Genomic DNA, 21985 nt, shown 5'->3' with positions numbered 1-21985 from the left:
CAGCTTTTCACTAGGTAATTTACGCTGCCTTTTCCTGGTAGTACACTAGAATAACCTCCCACCTCAACAAAACTTTGTTTTTGATGTCCTTGGGTTTCCTAGCAATCAGGATTGCTTTTCTCTTGCCATACATTTGTTTGTGCTCTCCCTAAATCCGCCCCTGAAGAATTCAGGCTGTTGAATTTAGCTTGTTCATCTTTCTGTCTTGATCATTACCTCCCACTTGGCTGTAACGCCCTGCCTTTTCTTCCTGTGGGGATGAACCCCTCAACGTGGGAAAAGAGTAATTTCTTTCTCCAAGTAGTAGAGTGCCTTGTGGTTTCTCACAACCAGCTGTTAGGGAAGGAGGTGAGATATCAGGGAGGCTCTGAGGCTCCCACCACAGGTGGGGTGTTGCCAGCCTGTGTAAGTGGACAGACGTGTGTTGACATGCGGGGAGGCCGTTCTCTGCCTGAAAACCCTAACACCATGAAGGTAAAGAGACCACATGGGATGATCACAAGTTCAACCCGGAAAGGGTTTCCTTTAAGAGGAGTCAAGGTGGAAACTGAAGCTAATTCTGCTCACCAAATGTGTGTCTCTGAAATGCACCTGACCGGAAAAAAGAATATATTGTAGCCAGTTGTCTGGGTCGCCGTTCTCAGGGTCGAAAAGCATTGGTTTGTGAATGGATGATTTGGGTTTTGAAATCAGATGGGAGGACAGCCTAGATTTTCGTTTTCTGGAGGGAGTTCCTGAGGCAGGTGCAGGGCGTGAGCAATGTACCACACCTAAACTATGTGATTTAGCCAATGAGCACGAGGCTTCTCTTGGGTCCTATAGTGTGGTTTCCCTGTCTGTCAAGAGCCGGCTCAGCAACCAAACCCAGATTCCAGGTGTGGTATTCCACAGCCTTTCTGTAATTTGTAATCATAGAAACAGAATGTTCCTCCTCTTATTTCCTCCCTGCCAACAGTTTCTGGGTGGGTGAATGTCAGCTGGAGTTATTTTTAAAGAGGAGAGGTGAGGCTTGTTGTGCAAAGCTGGGAAGAGGGCGTTTGTTTGCAGAGCAGAGCTGACATCAAAGTGTAGATTACTGCTCAGTGGCTAGGCACTTGTCCTATAACAGGTAATGTTTAACCTGTCAGTCACAAAGATCACAGAAGCGGCGTATGCCCGGGCTTAAGATAGCACTACCGTTTATGCTCTGCAAGACTGAAAGGCTGTACATGCCCATGTATTTTTTCTAATACATGTGTTCATCGGTTTGGCTGCCTCCTTTCTTTCTTTCTTTTTTTTTTTCTGGCTGTAATTGGACTTTGAAGCTTGGAAATTATATCATAAAATTTTGTAACCTTTGCCTGAGAGAGAGCTCGGCTAAGCAATCACTTTCCACTTCTTTTCACAGGATAATATAAACGTTTTTTTGAAAGCTTGTGAACAGATTGGATTGAAAGAAGCCCAGCTTTTCCATCCTGGAGATCTACAGGATTTATCAAATCGAGTCACTGTCAAGTAAGTTTCGCTGGCATGTTATGTATGTTTTAAACCTAGGGCTCCTAGCTTAAGTGAAAAGAATAACTGCGAGTTCCTGATTACTGAAAAAATCTCTGCCTTCCTCTGTTCTTCTTCCAGAGCAGACTACTTAAAAAATAGCTTAGGGACGGTGCCTGTGAAGCTGCCGGTAATCGATAACGTGCACGGTCTGATTTTAAATCGCTATATGAACTAAAATATATTTTAGTTATATTTTGATGCTTATACAACATGGTTGTGTTTGGTTGCTGTTGGTGAGGATACTCATTATGCTTATAAAGCTAATTTAGAAGTTATATTAAAATTTACAGAGTAAAAAGAATTACTACTTAAAAATAGTTTTTATGTTTGGAATTAAGACATAATTGCTACATTAAAATGATAGTGGGACAGCGATGAGGCTTTCTAATTATATAGAAGGCAGCAGTGCCTAGGACCAAGTTGTAAAGCTAATGATCTTGTCAATGGTGGCTGATTTTAAAAAATGAGTTGTTTTTCACTATTTTAAAAGTATGGATGAGAAAGTGAAAATGGGGGATGAAAATGTGTACAGGTGTTGCTTTTCAGTTTTAGATGGAAATTGGTGTTTAGGTATGACTGACTGTAGGGTTTCAAGAAATCTGGTTTTAATCTCTTGTGAGATATTATTCCCCCATAAATCTAACTTGCTCTCAGTGGATCAGGATAAACTGCTGTTACTAGATAAATGTGACAGGAAAATGATTTAATTTTGTAATAATGATTGCCTCCTTATATTGTGGCTTTTAAACCTAATTAACATTTTTTTCCAAGGAAGAAAGTAGAGTGAAGTGTTCATCTATAGAAATAATAGAAATGGAAAAATTAGTGTCTGTGAATTCAGACAAAGGTTTAGTTGATATGGTTCATAGCTCTCTTGTAAAAGCTTCAATAGTTATTTAAAAATTGACTGTTGAATCTTAAATATGGCCATTTTTTTCCCTAAGGAAAAAAAACCCTGTATATACATATATTTTATGGTACACATTGTCTTTCAGTAGTATAACCCAAACTCCCCTGTAAGATTAATCTTTTAAAAGCCCAACAATACCTATTTTTGAATGAACAAGCCATTTTGAACTTCCGTGCTTCTAGTGCTGTTGAATAAGCCTGTCTAAACCACAGAGCAGCGATATGTGCAGGTAAGGATATGTATGTCTGCATTTCTGGTTAATTGGACTAGTGGAGAGCTCCTAAGTTTCAGCGCCAAAATGTCATGTTTACTTCTGCAGTGTGCGAGGTCATCTCTGTTTTCTCTGAAAAATAACTATGGAAAAACCTGTTTTATTTTTTCCTAATCGGCATTCTCTCATGAGACCTATCTGATGGGCAGAGCCATTTTTGACTCGGAAAGTCTTTTTCTTAAGTTGTCGCTGTCTGTTAAGAATAAACGTCGTTCCCCCTTAAAATCGTACTGTTTTGAAACTCTATAGCTGATGTTTGAGTAGGCTGCGGACTAGGCAAAACATGTTTGTTGGCTCCTGGTTCCACGGGGTGCTCTGAGCAAAGCTTGCCTGAGGCCTGTTTCGTGGAATGCTGGGTCTACAGTGTTTAGGGAAAAGCCACTCTGGGCTCAGCTATCAGTGAAGGTCCTGACAAACTGAAACCGGGAGGTCACATAGCTGTAGCTGTGTAGTAGGAAGTATGCAGAACAACTTGTTTCAGTTGAAACCACAAGACCATAAAAGTAAGGTGTGCCTGAGAGGTCCGATGGAGATCTCCTGAGTGGGAATCTTGACTCTGCTTCAGAACGTCTCCCCTGATAATTCCATCTTGTTGGACTGAAGAGCACAGGGTCCCCCCTGGGTCAGCTGCAGCGGAATTGAGGGGGTTTGAGCCATGAGGAAGGGGTGTTAAAACTGGTGGCCACACAGCTCTTACGCTCTGAGAGAGTATTCTTTTATTTTTTTATTGGGAAACTGCTTTTCCAGGACCCATCCACTCCAAGTCAAGTAGTGAGTGAGATAGTATTCTTATCAAAAGAAATCAGATATAAAGGAAAGCAAATGAGTGCTTGCTAAATAGGAATGTATGTCTTTTTAGTTTTTGTTCTTATGTAATGTGGAGACTCCTATAGATCAAACCCTGTCCTATCCTTATTGTAGATTCAATGAGTTGGTGTTGGTTAGACTGATGGTTCTCAACCGGGGGCAGTTTTGGCCGCGATGAGACACTTGGCAATACCTGGAGATACTTTGGGTTGACATAGCTGGGGTGGGCGTGCCACTGGCATTTAGTGTGTCAGGGAAGCTGCTATATCTTCTTTAATAAACAGGATAGTCGCCATCACAAAGAATTTTCTGATCCCAAATATCAGTAGTGCTAAGGTTGAGAAACCGAAACTTAGAATTCCTTACTTATTTCTAGCCTGCCAGCAGGATAAGCATGTGAAACAAAGGATACTGACTGACAGATTTTGACATTCTGCTAAAATCTTAACTTTTTACTTACTAACACGTCATTTCCATGTTTCCCTGTTAGTATATTTGTCCATTTAAAAGGGAAGGCTTACTATAATTCGAGTGTGCAGTTATGTATGAGTATTTTGGCTTTATTTTGCTCATCTGTATACATTAAAATTAGCAAAGAATGTGGCAAACTATTTGGTTATTTTAAATGCTTTATCAATATGTAGCCTCTAAGACTGAATTAATTCATAGACCTGTTGTTGGTCTTGCTGCAAGTGCCATCTGAGATACATGTTTGTGTGACACACTGAGTGCAAATAAGAAAGTGCAGCGTATACCCTCCATGTTGGCAAATGGGAGGTAGTTTTCGTCAGTGGGCAGCAGTGATAAAAGCATAGATGGCGTACGGAGCCTAGGATGGTGGTGTGTCTTAAGAACGAGTAGCAGGAGCAGAAGCAATGGATTTAAAGAGCCTCTGCTATTGAATAATGTCAATCATCCAGAACCTAAGTACAAAACCTTATTTTCCAGCAACTTGAGATACTTAATTTTCAGTAATAACCTTTCACCAGTCAAACAGAACTAGGGGACTCTGTATATTTCCAAAATTATACAAGTTAACATGTGGTCTAATTTTCTGACTGAATTATTTTACTTCTTGCAGGATATAGTTTGAATTTTTCCAAGCATGTTTGAATTTACTCCATTGACTTTGAGACTGCATATGTTCAAAAGTCAGTTGATACTTTTCATTTTGATATTCCTGACTTTAATGGATAGGATCCATCTTTACTACTTCTCTTCCCCAAAGGCTAAATAGTCAAATTTGTGACTCAGCCTCCATGAGTGAAACATTGAAGTTGAACTTATCCTAGTTGATTACCGAGATGTTTACATCCAGATATTAACAGAGGCCATGAAATTCATCTTCTGTACCAATGAATAAGTGCATTATTATTATTAACTATATTAAATTAAATATTCACTGAACTCAGAAACACTACCCAATCCACAGAGAAGAGGTGGTGTGACTCCCATAGGTCTCTGCCTGCACCTTCTGTTAACAGCCTGTGTGAGGGCAAGCCCGGTGACCACAACGCCATGCCACAGCACACTGGAGAGCTCGTGCAGCAAATGTCATGGTCTTTGTGGTGGCTGCACGTTACTAAGAGGCACAAAGCAATTGCATGTTGTAGAAAGCAACTCATCAGAGTAGCCCAGAGGTCCTGTATTGGAAGAATGGAAGTTGGCAGAAAGGTAGGGTTGAATATGACAGGCTTTAATTTTATTTGTCTAGCAACTTGGCTCCGAAACTAAGCCCTGTATCTAAACTATTGCTCTAACCAATTAGATACTGAAAATTTTAAGCTGAGAATTTGAACAGATTATAAACATGTTTTTTTAATTTTTAAATTTTCCTTTCTACATATGTTTTTTCTTTCTACCCACTTATCATTCCAATCTAGTTTTTAGCACTTCCTTAGATACATTCTGTTCAAAATACAATTACAGGATGGTAATGCTTTTGACCACAGTATTTCAGTCATGCAAAGAAAAATTATTTTGTAGTACAGATGTACTCGTTCATGATTTAGGGTATTAATATTTTAGGTTTAAGATGTAGCTTTAACTGCTGATATTGACTGAGTTTTTAAAAAAGATCTATTTATCAAGTGGAGGGTACAGAAATGAAGAAACATTTTTTTTTTTTTACACATGCTAGTTGCCAAAGGAACAGTAGTCGGAGGCAACATTAGTGTTAACATGTTTCTCTTGTGAGACTAAAGAAGGCTCAGAATGATATTTTAAGGATTTAACTGTTCTCTAAAGCTTCCAAAGGGTGTTTGATTTTGCAGCAATACTGAAGTCATTTCTTAGGAACCAGGTTCCCAGATGGCATTCTTTTAACAGTTTGCCAATTGGACTTGACATAGGAATGTGTGTGTGTGTGTATATTTATTTAAGATTTTTATTCATGTAAGTAAAAATGTACCTACTTTTAATTATGTAATTTCTGCCTGTTTCTGACTTAAACCTGGTTATATGTTTTCTGCATATCTTTCAAATAAATTTCTCAAGATCTTAATATGTTTAAAAAAAAAAAGAAAAAGGAAAAAGGGTAAACTTAATGCTATCCAAACTTGGATCTGTAACTTGAGCATGGTGACTTCCACCTGTCAATTCATGTTACTATTTTAGAACGTTCCCTTCCTACCAAGTACTTGGAAGAGAATAAAACAGAAAGGGAGTTTGCTACAGTACACGTCTCTATCCCATTCAGTCATTCTCTGGTGTTAGGTAGGTACTGAAAGGGGGACATTAACTCTTCGGGTTGCCAAAGGCTCTGTTTAAGGCCAGCAGTGAAAATGTATGGCCATGTTTTCCAATGTTCTTTAATTGCAAAGTTAGAGTATCTAAGAGACGGCTTAGCTGCAGAGAAAGGTGGTGGGAAGTGAGCCAAGTCTGATGCTGAGACCATCTATAGAATATCTACAGTTGATCGGTATTTGTTTCTCTCCATTTCTAGTTCTTAATTTATTTCTTGGGTAGATAAACAAGTTTCTAGAGGCCATCCCTCCTTCCTCAGCTCTCGTCTCCCTCAATTCAAAAAAGCCACGGGGCCTGATTCTGCCTTGCCTTGCTGTGTCAGACTTCACGTTGTGGACTTTCTAGCCAGTGTCTTTAGCTTCACAAGTAACCTGACCAATAGTCATTGCTCCAAAGAGTCTCACTTGGTAGCTCATCTGATTATCAGTTGTTATGGGTCAATTCATGGGAGGATGATTAGAATTTGCTTCTCCTGATCAGAAAGCATTTATTTTATAACAAGGATCTTCAAAGCGTTAAACCAAAGAAATAGACATTTTTTTGTTGAGAAGATCTCTTCTGTCTTTCAAGTTATCTATAGGGGTTCTTCTGTATTTCAAGTTATTATCGGTAGGGCTGACTGTGTTGAATTAATCAAACTTTTAAAATTACGTGCAGTCCAGTCAATCATTTTTGAAAATGAGAGCTTGTTAATGAGAGATGTTAAGCATTGGTTTTGTTTTTCGAGTTTCATGCTATAGTCTGGTCTGATTTAACTGATTGCTTCTGTGAGGTGTGTGTGCTTACATCTATTTCCAGAGCTAAAGATTAGAAAATGGCACTCAAACCAGCAAGGGGAAATTTGGGTTTCAGAGAAGTCATTCACTTGTTTGTCATACAACAAACACTGATTCAACATCTTCTCTGTGGCATGTCCTTATGTACACATCAATAAAATAGGGTCCTGCCCTTCTAATGTGGGGTTCACATTATAATTGAGGAAATGTCCCCATAAGCTTGCAGTTAGAATATACTGTGTGAAGATAGATGCACAGGTTCTCTGGGAATATAGTTGAACAATAATTTCAACTTTTTAATCAGGGAACACTCCCATTTGGAAGTGACATCGGTTTCTCGTCTGAGCTTTCAAAGCACTTATTTTTGTCTAATTTTTCCCCAGACTTGAAACTATTTGAGGGCAAGGACAATACATTATTTCCTTTATTTCCTTAGTTTCTGACATCTCAAGTGTTAAATGTTTATTTGAAAATTAGATTTTAATCACAAAGATTTCCTGGAAATGTTAAAACCTGGCTTTAAACATGAGGACTGATTTTTCTTTCAGGTTTTCCTCTTTTTATTTTTATCTTTCAAAATTGCAAAGCAGATCTGGAAGGCAGTCACTGAAGTTTTGGTTTCAATTGCCTTTTACCTATCATTCCAGAACAATGATAGGCATGTTACAACATAACCTAAAATTTACACAATTTAAAAGAATGTGTGTTTCCTCTCAATGTGTGAGTAATAAACTAAAATTGGAACTTTCAACCATGTGTTTCTCAAAGTCATTGGGGGACATTTTAATCCTTCTGCTGATGTGTACATGACAACCACTAATAATGTTTAACTGACATTTGAGGGATGTTTCACGCTTATATGAAGTTTTAGAAACTAATATTTTCATATCATTATTACCAATCACTTTTCATTTTGTGAAATAAACCTAAATTTTAAAACCTAAATTTTTTACGTTTAAGACTTTTGGGTGGAAAAATATGGTGGTTATACAAGTATAGGTAGTTGAAATAGCTTGTAGAAGCTTAAAGGCATGGAATAGAAATTGGTAAAAGCAGAAACTTATAGTGGAGGTAACTTCTTATGCGGAGTCATTAAAATTACTTTAATAAAACTTGCCAACAAGTTTACAGTAAGCCTTGCGTCTTTCAAAGTCAATGCCTGCCTTGGTATTTCTGACCTTAGTCTACCATTAAACACTGAAGCCAACCTCTCCTGCTCCCCCAACCTCCTGCCCCCGGCAAAAAAAAACAAAAAACAAAAACAACAAAAAAACCCAGAAACTACCAATTACCTTTTACTTTGGCATGATAAAAAACATTTGAAGAATACGAGCACACAGAAACTCGAAGATTTCTTAGCCATTCATTTGAACTGTTTCTACTATACCTCAGGCTGAGTTTCTCAGCCTTCCCCCAGGATGCAACAAGGAGTTCAGTCCACAAGCATCAGCTGTCGTGAACAGACAAGCATCTTGGATGAGAGCAGGGAATTAGGTGGATTAGTCCCACCCCATTCAGTCACTTGGTGGCCAAGTGACCTTAGGTTACTTTTGATCCCTGTGATCACTTTGCTTCTCAGTGAACAAAATAGATAGAATTGCTGCTGTCTTGGAATTTAGCAAATAATGCCGTCTGGGGGAATAGCCCTAGCATACAAGGATGCTGTAATGATTACATAAAATCAAGTATATGAAGTGTATAGTGCTGGGCTTATAGTTTTCATGATTCAGCTTTCTCTTCTCGACCCGATGAAGACCTACCTGTCCCTTGTAGAAGACCATGGAGGAAAACATCTGGCCTCTGCCTACTTAAATTATGATGATTATCCATAGGCTCCTTTTTTTATGAGAATTCAGGCCATCTAAACTCATCTTCTTGTAGTTGGGAGCAGAGACTAAAACATGTACATTTTTCTGACATTTATGTTTAGTCAGCCTTTTACAATTTATCTATTTTGTTAGCCTAGCAAAGTGGGAAACCAGAGAATAGACATTTACGTTATTTGCCCTTGTCCCTGTGTATGTAGGATCAATACAATTTTATTATTTTTTTGAGATCTCAATTTGCTATGTATATTCTGAAACATTGTAAATATTTTATTTTGACTTGGATCTGTTTCTTTAAGAAGTTGTTTATTTCCATATTTTAAAAAAAGACCAAACCAAGAAAAACCAATCAAACAAACAAAAAACCAAAACCAAAACCAAAACCAAAACCACTTTCATGAAAGCACAACTGATCAGTCTACAACACCAACCTAAATCTAAAACTTTACTTTGTTTCTTTGGTGTATTTTTAGTATACCATTTTTCTTCACTCCTGTGAGAAGTCTGTCATTTTGGTCATGAGGAGGCTATATATATCCTTTAGCTAGGCAAGATCAGACGCTGTTCTCTGAAAGGCTTTTGCAGGGCTTACGAATTATTCCTTTTGGAGTAGGTATTCATAATCTTGACTTTACTGAACTCAAATGCACATTGCAGCCATGTCTCGTACCCGACAGAAGGCTTAGCTGCTCCTTTTGGGTATCCCCCACCAGTTAGGTCAAAAGGCTTGCTTATTATTTAGTTCCAACTGGATTTGTATACAATGAAAAAACGTCAAACTAGGAAGTATACTTATGCTAATGTGCCTTGATATAACATTATAACTTGATTTGTTTCTTTTAAAAGTAGAGCCTATCAGATGTGAAATAGAATATATATAAAAGTTGATTCACCATTTATTGATTATTTTGAAGAGTTTAGGTTAGTGTAGTTATTCTGTTCGACGGGTGATTGCCCTGGTATAATTTCTGTCATCTTGGGCCAGCCGCTCCAGAGGGGATTGGCTGCTAATCGACTTGGTCTCTATTTTTCAGACACGTATACCTTTCTGAGTATTTCTATTGAACTGGGAGGCAGGGTGATCTGTCATCACTTTTGTTTTTTCCTTTGGAAAAGTTTCATACTGTTGCTTTAAACACCACTGACCAAATATGCACAGTAAACCCATGAAAACATGTTTCAAAAGTGTTAGTGCAAAGCCATTAATTTTAGGGACACATAAAAAAGTAAACTTACCATATAAATAACCCATATTAATGTTATTGTTAAATAATAGTGTAATAAAATTCCATTAAAAATGAGTGGATTAAAAACATGCTTTGAACACACTTCAGGTAAGCCAATTTTTCTTAAGTTAAAAAAGGAAAATATTTGGGGATCTAGTCAGCTGGGAGAAGCAGCTGCTTTATGCAATGATTTTTTTTTTTTTAGCTGAGCCATTCTGCCACCTGTTGGCAGCTCAGCGGCAGCTCAGCTCAGGCCGGACTCGAACCGCTGTTGCTCAGAGCTCAAACCTTTGAGGGAGCTCTTAACTAACTGAGCCACTCAGCCGGCCCGAGAAGCAGCTGCTTTAAATTAAGCTCTGCTTGAAAGACAAATACCGTATGATCTCACTTATACGGTGGAACCTAAAAAACTGAATAAATGAGAAATGTAAACAGAAATAATCTCAGAGACACAGAGAAAAAACTGAGGGTTACTAGTTGGGAGGGGGTGGGGATGAAGGAGAAGGGGAAGGGATGAGAATACAAATTGGTAACTACAATATGACCTCAGGGATAGAAAAGACAGTCTGGGGAATATAATCAATAATGTTGTAAATATTTCTTAGGGGGCCAGATGGACTCATGTCTTGTTAGGGAGACCACTTCATGGATGGTGTAGAGGCCTGACCACCGCATTGTATTTCTGAAGCTGATGTTGAATAATATTGTATGTCAACTATAATTATATATACATATAGTCACGGGATGTGGAGTAGAGAGTGGGAATGGAGTCAATGGAATTGTAATAGATAAGTATGATATCGGGGGTGGGAGGGCAGTGGATGGGAGGAGGGGGGTTGTTACTTTGTGAGGGTGTAAAGGGTAACTATTACATTGTTCTGTACACCTGGAACTAATAAAAAAAACAAATTAAGCTCTGTTTGCATTAACCCGCTATCATTTTAAGAAGGGTTTGTTCTGTGCTTTCAGCAATTTGGGGGAGGAAACTCTAAATAAATATCAAATATCACTGTTAATACACTTCACTATTTCATTACATTATAATAATATTGATATTTTTGGAATGGCTTCTGTTCTGCATTTTTTTTCTTTCAATTTACTGAGATATAGAAATAATTTTCAAAAGTATCAGTGTATTTGGGTAAACAATTTGGCTGACATATTACTCAACTTTTTTTGGCTTAATATTGAGAAGGAAAAATCTCTACTCGGTAGTTGTTATCTCATGCTTTATTTTGTGTATAATAGCGTGTATTCACCTATAAAATGTTCAAAGAGCACACACACACACATATACACATTAAATATGAACATATGTGAAAATTTGTATAAGGCATCATGAAAATGAGGCACCAATCTGAAGAGCCCTCGGATCCTTGGTTAGTTTGGTGATGAACTCATGTCACCAAAGCAGCTTGGTCCATGTCTTGGAGAAGACATAGGAATAATATGGGTGTCCAGAGCTAGCCTTTCCCAGATTATTAAGAGCCAGAGCTCTAGTTCCTTTCTCACTTTTCCATTCTCCTTTTTATTCTACTTACAAGGAAAAGGCAGAAGCCCTTCTTATTAAAGACTCTGGTGATATCCATTGCTGTAAGCCTTGGGCTGCTGGAGACAGAGATGACTGCTTCAGGGTTAGATGGAAGCAGCACAATCCTGACTGGGTGGAGTGGGTTCGTGAGGCTTAGCCTAGGGTTATTGAGTCCTCTCTCCTATAGAACTTTTACCTTGTGGCTTATCAACCACATCCATTGGATAGTCAACATTTACCAGGTACAGATCCCGAATCCTGGATGGGGAGAAAACAAGCAGTACCTGCTCCTTTCCTACCTCCGCCTTAAAACCCAAAGTGGAGAAGATGAAAAGTTTTTTGAATCACAAATGTTTGCGTTTATATCTTAAGGAGCATGGGGACATTTATAGTTTACGGCTCTAAGGAAATGCTGGATTTGGTGAATAAGGAAATGCTGGAGTGGTAAATAGCAAAGAGGTGAGGAAGTCACTGTTCTAGTGTCCAGAGTGTCTCCAAAGTATTCCTGTCATAGCTGTTCTGTTAGGTTTAGACAAACTGGATGATAAGAGCTGTCAGGCACTGTCAGGTGGTCAGTTATTTCTAACCTAGTAACAGCCCAGCCAGGTTACACCCATTTTGCTTCAGATACGTGAAGTGAAAAGAGTCCAAAAGATGATTTGCTTGGCTCTGTGACCTTGGGCAAAATAATGGAGCTAGGATTTTAATTCAGGTGGTGTTTCAGCCTCCAAAGCTTGGACTTCTTCCACTGTGTTGTCCAAACAGACTTAAACAGCCTTTAAAAATTTGCTGATATATATTTTTTTCTAGTACTATGTGACTAAAATTGTCACGAGTTGCTTTTTAACCAGGTCAGCTACACCAAAAATGGATTTGTGTACATGATTGGTATTACCTCATTTGACACATGGCAAATATCTTTGCATTATGATTTTATAGTTTTTCCCCCTAGTTTATGAGCTAAGTAACTTTAAATGGACATAATCCTACAATATGCCTTCAAACCTAAGATTAGTGATTATAAGACCTCCTAATTTTAGGAATGTTAAATGAATACATGTGTGCCTTAGAATAGAAATATGCTACATGTGTTTAAATACTGGCTAGTTGAGAAATAATAGAGTACAGTATTTGGATTTTATTGATATGTGTACATATATGCCTTGATAGGTTTTATGAGTGTCATGCAGATATTTATGAATGTTCAATTATATTTGACATGATAATGGAATATTTCTGTTAAAGGCCGAGGACTGCAAAACCTTACTAATTTAAATCGCTCAGGCTCATACCACCACACTTTGACCTCTATATCACTGGCATGGAATCTGTCCTTAAAAATGCAATTGGTCAATACAGTTTATGTAGAATCATTTCTCGTTTACTAGTTTTTGATGCTCTATTTTTACTTAATATTGTTAAACCCAAACTAAACAATGACTGCCTCCTCAAAACATCCTTGGCTGGGAATACCAAGTACTGATAAAAAATATAAAATGGGATATTATTTTTCTTACACTTTAAGTCATTGCATATTAAATTGCATACAAAGACTTAATGATAATTTGGAGTCCTGTTTGAAGCCCGCACTAGAACCAAAAAGATAAATTATAGTCACGTTACCTAGTGTATTAAAGAAGAGAAGTGAATTGAGTACATTGCCCAGAGGCCTGCTATCAGCGTAGCCATTGGAGGGTTTGAAGCAGGTGGTAAGCAGAGAGTATCCCGTGTAACAATAAATAGCGCAGTCTAATTCCAGTAAGATGAAACTCCTCTCTCATTGCAGAAAAAGGAGTGGGGATCAGATAATGACTCAGAAAAGCAAAGTCCAAGAAATGACTCGGGTACAGAAACACTTTAAGAATTCCTTTACCAAGACCTACAATAAATGGGTGATCATTTCTTTTCTTACTAAGTCATTAGAAATTATTTCTTGCTAGTGGTTAAATATAAACCATCAGGATTGATTGTCTTTCATTAGTAAGAAGACATATTAAATTTATGAATGTGTTGTTTAGAGTACCAAAGACACATGGAACTAATAGTAGCCCACGATAGCAGAAGAATACGAAGGAGGACAATTCTCTTTTAAATAACTAGTGGGCTGGGTTAGGGGCAATAATAGAAAACACTTGTTTTAAGGCTATCAGATGTGTAAATGGAGGAAAATACTGCTGTTGAGAGTGGGAGTGGAGGAGAGTAGAAAGAAAATGACGTTGGAATGCTTTGCTTCATGCTTTGTGGAATATTATAACCACTTTATAAGATAGGGTGTTTGCCTGTGTTTACAGATATGGAAACTGAGAGGTTCAGTGGCTTGCTCAAGGTCACGTGCTTAGTTTAGTGCAAGTAGGAAACTTCGTTAATGAATTCTGACCCAGTGTTCTTTTCATTATAAAATTCTTCCTCAAAGTGTGTCCTTATGCAAGATAGTAAGACTGAATGAAGCAATTTTTTAACGTGGTAATGTGTATCTATCAGACATGAGCTCCATGAAGTTCTGTAGGAAGGAAGCTCTGGAATACAGAAGATTTTGTCATTTTTAGAAGCTATGGGTGAGAAATTACCCAAACTGTGAGAGTTAGAATACTTTAAACAAGTGCTTCTCAAGTGTCAACGTGCATATGAACTCCACTCCGTGGGACCTGGTTCAAATGCAGATTGGGCTTCATTAGGTCTGGACAGGACTGGGCTTCTGTATCTCTAGGAAGCTTTCCAGGTCTGGCCAATGAGGACTGCATGGATTTAGGCAATAAACTGTAGGGCTCACATACCGGAGGGAAGGTTTAACAAAGGTATTGGGGGAAATGGAAGCGTGAGTGTGGATCTAAAAGAAGAGTAGGACTTGGATGAGAGGTGGAAGACCTCTGCAAGAAGATTGGCAGGGAGGTAGGAAGTTCTAGTCAAACATTTTACACAGCCTCCTACCGGTAAAGCAGTGAGAGAAGTTAAATCAGAGGTCCACTCTCGAGGCCTTCACTTTTTTTTTTTTTTTTTTTTTTTTTGGTGTGGAGGGGAAGCGTAAGGCATGAGTCTGTAGTCTCGTTTGGCAGATTGAAGGCAGGATGACAGGTAGGTTGGGACCAGTTGAGTGGTACCTCGAGCATCCTGACCAGGGAGTTTAAACATCATCTCACAGGTAGTGGAGTTATTACCAAAGGCTTTTGAGCAGAAAGTTAAAATGTTAAAATTACATATTTAGAAAGATTGGAGTAATGAGTAGTATACATAATGGATTGAATGAGAACCAGCTTGGAGGCTGGAGAGATGTTAGGAAATGGTTGCAGTTCATGGGTGTTTGGATAAGGAAGCCAACTGCTGAAAGCAGTAGAAATGTCAAGGGTGTTTGAAGTCAGACATGATGGCGGGCGATTAGAGTGCAAGGGCAAGAAGACTCAGCTTTTGAGCTTGTGCAGCCGCTAGCAGAAAGAGGACAGAGCCCATGTGAGGGCGAGATGGAAATGAGGTTTTGACACAGTGGGTTGGAGGTGACAATACAGCATACAAGTGGAAAGGTAGGAGCTGTCAATGTTATTTGCTCAGAAATGATAGCTGGGTATGTAGGTTGGGGAGTCATCTGTGAAGAGATAATAGACATTTGTAGGAAAAGGAAGCCCAGCTCTGAGAAAGTGAGGATGGAGAGAGAAGTATAGGTGACTAAGGACTCAGTCTTTCCTTCCTTTCCCCTCCACTTCAATTGTCCATGTAAATGTGCATCTATTTCTGACTGTTTTGTTCCATTGATCTGTATACTTAAACTTCTACCAGTACCACATACTATCTTGATAACCATAGTTTCGAACATTTTCTTTGTTTTTCTTTCAAAGTGAGATAAAAATTCCTTCTTGTTAAAGTTAAAATTTTGTTTTTTGTGGTGCCTTCTGGAAACGTTAGGCCTGATTCCTTCTCCTAGGAACTACTACGCTTTGGAATCACTGTCAGTGGGAATGTCACCCCTTCAATGGAAACACTATGGGCTTATCTCCTGGGCCCCACTGGATATTCAAATCAGTTTAGAGAATCCCGCATCACTGTATGTCCTAGCCTTGGGGCCTTTAAATTGTCAATACCACTGTGTGGTATCCACAGTGCAGGCCAGGGCTGGCCATACCCAACCCCACTCATTTGCTTTATAGTATATTCTCCTACAGCATGAGTAGGAGTTGTTGCTTGTTTCTTTCTTGTCATCATCTGTTAAATCTAAACTCTGCATCTCTTTTAAACAAATGTTCAGACAAAAATACATACAACCCCCCACAGAACAGACGATTTCATGCTCATTGCTTCCAAATCCCTACAACAAAATGTACTTATCTCCGTGTTTTCCCACCACCCCTGCAAGCCATACTCTCAAACAGCACTGAAAACAAACTCACAGAGTCTGCAAATGATATATGTGATTCAGCCAGACACAGTGTTATAACCAAAAACTGCTTCTACTTCTAGCTATCAAGGTTGGAAAAATAACACTATTTTAGGACATGTGCATCACAGGAAATTTGACTCAATAAATGAATGAATGAATGGATGGTTGAATGGATGAGTTTAACAAACGCTTAGTGAGCTTCTATGTGTCTAGCACTGGGGATTCAGTTTTGTGGTGAAAAGGACAAAACCTTACCATTTTTAATTATGTATTCTAATAGGGAGGACAATAATGAATAAACATATAAGATAATGTGAGGATGATGACACAATAAAGCAGAGTATGAGACAGCATGTCAGGAAAAGTTCTTTTGGATATTATAAGCATATTTTTAGATAAAATTCTATGTTCAGTATATTTTAAAGGCACTAGTAAAACTAGCTGTTGGGATTAATGGTATATTCTATTAGAATCATAAAATTTTGATAAACTTATTTTTTGAAAAATGTTCACTGATTTGAAGCTTTAGTGTACTTTAAAGTTGAGTCAAAGGAGACACGTTAACTTCTGAAAGTTGGGGTGCATTTGTGTGGGTACACATGAGACTTTCCCTCCTCTTCACCTGTACCCCACATCTGTCAGGCTGCTAGCTAGCAGGGTCTGTGTCTGCATTTAGATTTCACCCTAGCAAATGAATTGAGGGTTCAGTTTTTGTTTTTCTCTTAAGGTTTTCATATGGTTTGAATTCAAGGGAGCTTGCTTTGAGCAGATGATTAAATGCTTATAGTATTTTAACTCTTGATTTTCATAAGCAGATTAAATATTTTGTCTATTATTCTCCTCACATCTTGTGTATATACGAACTGTGTATTCTCACTCATGACCCCATCATGATTCCCACTTATTCACCATGTCAAGTCCAGGCACACTTCAGACTTTTAAAAAATTCTGCTTTCTAATAACTTGTTGCTTATCTACCTGCATTTTTATATCCCTTCAACACTCACTTTGTCAACCAGTTAGGCCAGTTTTCTCTTTTTTGCCTCCCCTAGACAGCCATTTTTACAGGCCAGGCTACATCTAGCCTCATTCAGAAAGCTCTCCCTCTTTAGGAGCAGAAGTCAGCTGCCTGGTTATTAGGCCCAGGTCAGCCAACACTGACTATGTGGTCTTTGGCCAGTTCCCTTGTTATCTTTGTCCTTCCGTTTCTTTACCTGTAAAATGGAGGACGACACTAGTACCTATTGCATAGGAACCGTTGTGAGGATTAAATGAGTTATTAGGGGTAAAGAGCTTAGACGCCTGACACATAGTAAATATTCCATATATGTTAGCTATTTTATTAACTCCTATTGATACTTTTAAATAAAGTTTTAGACCACTGTGTGTTCTCTGAACTCCATGGTATGCATAATCTACATGACTACTTTCTTATATTATTTCCTACTTCATTTTTTCACCTTTATGGTAGGTTTTTAAAGTCTTATTTTAGTATATCCCGAGCTAGATTGAATTATAAAAATACCTAGTGAATAATGATTGGGTAAGAGCATGAATGCAGTGGAGAGAGCAAAGAACACTTAGGGATGGTTATTGCCATGTGCATGAAATGTATACGCAGAGGGGATAGACCCAACATGCTAAGAGAAAGTACCACTGAGTTACTGCTTTTCTTTCTTTCTTGATTCTCTTAGTTATGGATTAAGTTATGAATTTTCTCTTGGTAATTTTTTTTATTGTGGTGAGAATGCTTATCATGAGATCTACCTTATTGACAAATTCGTAAGTGCACAGTACAGTGTTAACTATATAGGCATAATGTTGAACCAGTAGAACTCTATAACTTATTCATCTTTTATAACTGAAATTATGTACCTGCTGAACAACAATTTCTTCCCCTTCTCCTCCAGTCCCTGGCAACTACCATTCTGCTATCTGTTTCTGTGAGTTTGACCATTTTAGTACTCCATTTAAGTGGAATCATGCAGTATTTGTCTTTTCAGTGACTGTCTTAATTCACTTAGTAGTCTGTTCTCCAGGGTCATCCCTGTTGTTGTATATGGCAGGATTTCCACTTCTGGGTATACATCCAAAAGAAAAGAAATCAGCATCATGAGTAACTCTTTGTATTCTCATGTTCACTGCAGTGTTATTCACAATAGCCAAGATATGGAAGCAACCTAAATGTCTATGGATAGATGAATGGATAATGAAAATGTGGCATATACATGCAATGGAATATTATTGTCTCATAGTAATCTTAATTCTGTATGTTTACCTCAGTTTAATTCCTTAGTCTTATATTTCCAATAATATCTTACTTAATGAGACATAGGTAGAAATGACTTTGTGATTAAAAATGTGGCTGAATCTTAAGGAATGTAAGGATGTCTTTCGTAAATGAACTAAGCATTATGATTTTATCCTTGGGAGAATAAGGCAAAAAGGAAGATAAAGAGTCTGTCCATATGAGAGAAAGAAGAGGGAGGAAGCAGCATATGTAGAAGGAGGAGTTGTGGCAGAGGGACTGGTGGCTCCCTTTCCCAAGAGAGAATGGTGTGACCCAGGTGACATTCCTATAGACCAACCTATGCAACAGAAAATAATAGGGAAAGAAATACCTCTAAATAGTTTTTTTTCCCCCCTTCTTTCTCTTTTGTCCTTGGATACTTAGAGTAAATGAAGAATCATATGTCAATTAAATCTAAATCTTAAGAAATGGAAGGGCATAGATTTAAGGATAACTAATGATCACTCCATAATCCTTGGATATTTTGGATACTATACAATTATAAATATTTGGATTTATTTTATATAAACAGGTAATATTTAACATGTTCAATATTTAACATTATAAAATGTTCTTATAATGAAAAAGATGAAAGCAAAAATGTTTGTTTCTGTATCCTAAATATAAAGTATATAAAATTGAATAGTCCACTAACAAATTATTCTTGCCTTAATCTAATCTATTATTAGGAATGATTGTTTTTACTATTTCCTTAAAGGTTTTAAGTGGATCATTTGTCCTTTTAACTTTAGTAACAGTTGTATTAAAGAAAATTATAGATGTCGGAGGGGCATTATTTCACTAAGAAGTTAGTAGTAAATTATCTTTTCTGAAGATCTCAAGTCTTAATGAAATTCATTCATTCATAAAACATTGAGAATTATGGAATTGGGAAGAACTTATCTTAGATGAACTTTTGAACTTCTAAATATTCATAAACATTTCCCTTCCAAAAGTTTATGATTCTCTTCCTCCTCCCTTAATCCTAAATAAATAATTTTACAATCTGGTGTTTGATCTCTTAATTGTATTCTATTGAAACTTTAAGAAGAAATTTGGGGTTACATCCTTTGAAAACTTATTATTTTTTATTATTATGTATAAGAATTGCTTTTACGGAATGGCTTTGATAGTTTACTAATTTACTGCTACCGATTAATTCAATTGTGCTTTTAAAGAAACTTTTGATTTCTTAAGACTCTTCAAAATTGACATACATTTGTGAGGCGGTAAATATCGTATTCAAAAAGTTGTCAGCCTTCAGCTCTGGAGCACATAACCCCACAATTATAATCAAGGTAATGGGAACATCTATTTATATTTGTTCAGAATGCTTAGTCATGTCATGCAGTTGAGGTGACTGTTCACTGTTTCATTTGAACTTCCCAGAAAGGCTCTCTAGGGAGACTCATAAAACTCGATGTTATCTTTCATGTCAATTTTAAAATTACAGTGGGAATACTTAATTTGAGAAACATACTTTTAGGGAATATTTCTTTCTAAGATGTAAAAATCAGAACATCTGCGCTGGGAGGTACTAAAGAGAATCTCATCCAACGCCGTCCTTTTCACAGAAGAGGAAAAAGATGGCTGAGAAAAGGTCAGGTGGCCACCCAGTGAGCTGAGACCAGGTGTCCCCCCTCCTAGTTTGGGTGCAGTTATTTCTACTCTGTCTCAATGCCAGCTCAACTAGAGCAGCAAAAGACTTGAACGAGATTAATATTTTGTTTTACCTAGCTTTAACCTCATTTCTTATTTCAATTAGTGATGTCTACTATGGGTACTTTATCTACATTTTAATTTATTACTCTATTTCAGATTTGATAATTTGCATAAAATAAGGGCTAGACTTAAACTTCAAAGGCAACCATCTGCTTTAATCTGACCAGACTATGTTCACGTTATTTCACAGTTTAAAGTATGTTTTAGAAAGACGTTTACCAATGGCAATTTAAGTTGTCTGTGCAGGCATCATACATTTTTCTTTATTCATGTTTTGTACCTGTTTTCAACAAGTTAGTGTTTGTTAGTGGTGCCTTACAACTCCATTCGTATGCAGCTATTTTTGTGGAAGCAACTGTGGATTATAATTTTGTGCGTAGAATTTTCTAATAAGATGGCCTTAGATTCATGCCCATTAATCTTTCACCACATTCAGATGAATTAGTCCATTACTTAATTCAGGCTTTCTCTTTAACTGGGGAAAACAAATTGGAGATTCGGTGATACAAAAATATGTCTAGGCTCGGCTTCTCACCCATTAGCCTTCTTCAGAGACATAAATCAGAGATGCATGATGTTATGCGGAAATTATGGGTGCAACAAAATTAACTTATTTTAACCTTCTGAATAGCATCCCTTTAAAGCTGGCAGTGGTTGACTTTTCAAAAAGCTTATAGACGTAATTCTGTACTTCTTGAAACGTTTTATTCTGTGGACTTGATGCCTGTTTTGTATGCTTAGGTGTTCTTTTCTGGATCCCACTGAGTGTTGGTGCTTATGGAGTGTTAAGTAATGAACTCGGTGACCTTCCCCGTTCTTTAGATCCCTGGACCAAGACATCCTGGGAGCTAGCTTAGTGTACAGTGACAGCAGCAAACTGAGTGCATCTGTGTGTGGTGCTCTCTTAAGCACGTCTGAGCACAGTGAAGTGCATTGAGGTTTTTTAGTCAACACTTGAAAATCATTGGCAGTAGTTCCAGGCTTTTCACTTAACTTTGAGTTTCTTTGTGCTTTTTATTGTTTGTTTTAAATTCTAGTTGGGTAAGGCTAGAGGTATTATGTTCCAGTTTAACTTCCTTTTTCAAAAAAGTAGCTAAACTAGTTGATGCTGTAATTTCACTTAAGATGTAGTTTTAACTGTGGTATATCTCAATGGCTCTCAATCATAAGCATGCATCAGAATCACCTGGAGGGCTCACTGAGACCATACTGTTGGACCCCTAAGTCCAGAGGGGTTGATTCAGTAGGTATGGAGTAGGGTCTGAGAAATTTCATTTCTAACAAGTTCTAAGGTCCTGAGATGCTGCTGATCTGGGAACCATGGTTTGAGAACCCCTGTTCTAGGGGATTAACCAATGGGAATTACTCAAAGAGAAAGTACGTGAAATTATTATGCTCAGAATATTTTTACTTCAGCTTACATAGATATTCAACAAAATCCCCAGTGTAATAATATTTGAGAAAAGAAAATGAGATTAGTCCTCAAAGTTCCTCTGGAGGTGTGAAGCATCAGTAGTGGATATGTTTGGATGAATAATGATATGGCTCCATATTTGTATGAGTTATTGGGTCTCTAAAGTGATGATGTTTCGGCTACATGGCATTGTCGCATGGGAATTTCCTGGAAATTGACATTTAAAAGTTAAATGTGTGACAAATTCTTGACATTTTAGGTTGAAGGAATGCCATATTTGGCTCTGGAGTGAGAATAAATAGGTCCTGAAGCCAGAATATTGATGGCATGAAGTAGGAGATGGCTGAAAGATGGAAATGGGGGATATAACTAAAATTAAGTTCAAGGTTAAAGCCCAGGGAGCCCTATAATTTAATGGGGATGAGAGGGAATAAATGACTTGGTCAAAATGGCTCCTTAAAAATGATTCTGGATGCTTGGTAGGATAGAGTTTTAGAGAGAAGAGGCTGAAGATTATTCTTTCTGGTAATATTTTAGTGCCTGTGTTTTAAGTACTGAGCCAGAG

At 37.7% G+C, this 21985-nt stretch overlaps 1 protein-coding gene across 18 annotated transcripts in view; it reads left to right on the top strand.

The window, feature by feature from the left end:
• The window catches only part of LMO7 (LIM domain 7), a 204123-nt gene that overhangs the window by 107217 nt on the left and 74921 nt on the right, over nucleotides 1-21985 (top strand). For all 18 annotated transcript variants that reach the window (XM_019628695.1, XM_019628713.1, XM_019628703.1 and 15 more), the window contains exon 4: nucleotides 1388-1494. In XM_019628695.1, the coding sequence (XP_019484240.1) occupies nucleotides 1388-1494 (107 nt within the window). The remainder of the gene's footprint in view (nucleotides 1-1387; nucleotides 1495-21985) is intronic.

This window comes from Hipposideros armiger, unplaced genomic scaffold (genome assembly GCF_001890085.2).
Source record: "Hipposideros armiger isolate ML-2016 unplaced genomic scaffold, ASM189008v1 scaffold_806, whole genome shotgun sequence".
Lineage (NCBI taxonomy): Eukaryota > Metazoa > Chordata > Mammalia > Chiroptera > Hipposideridae > Hipposideros > Hipposideros armiger.
This window is presented reverse-complemented; position numbering and strand designations above follow the sequence as displayed.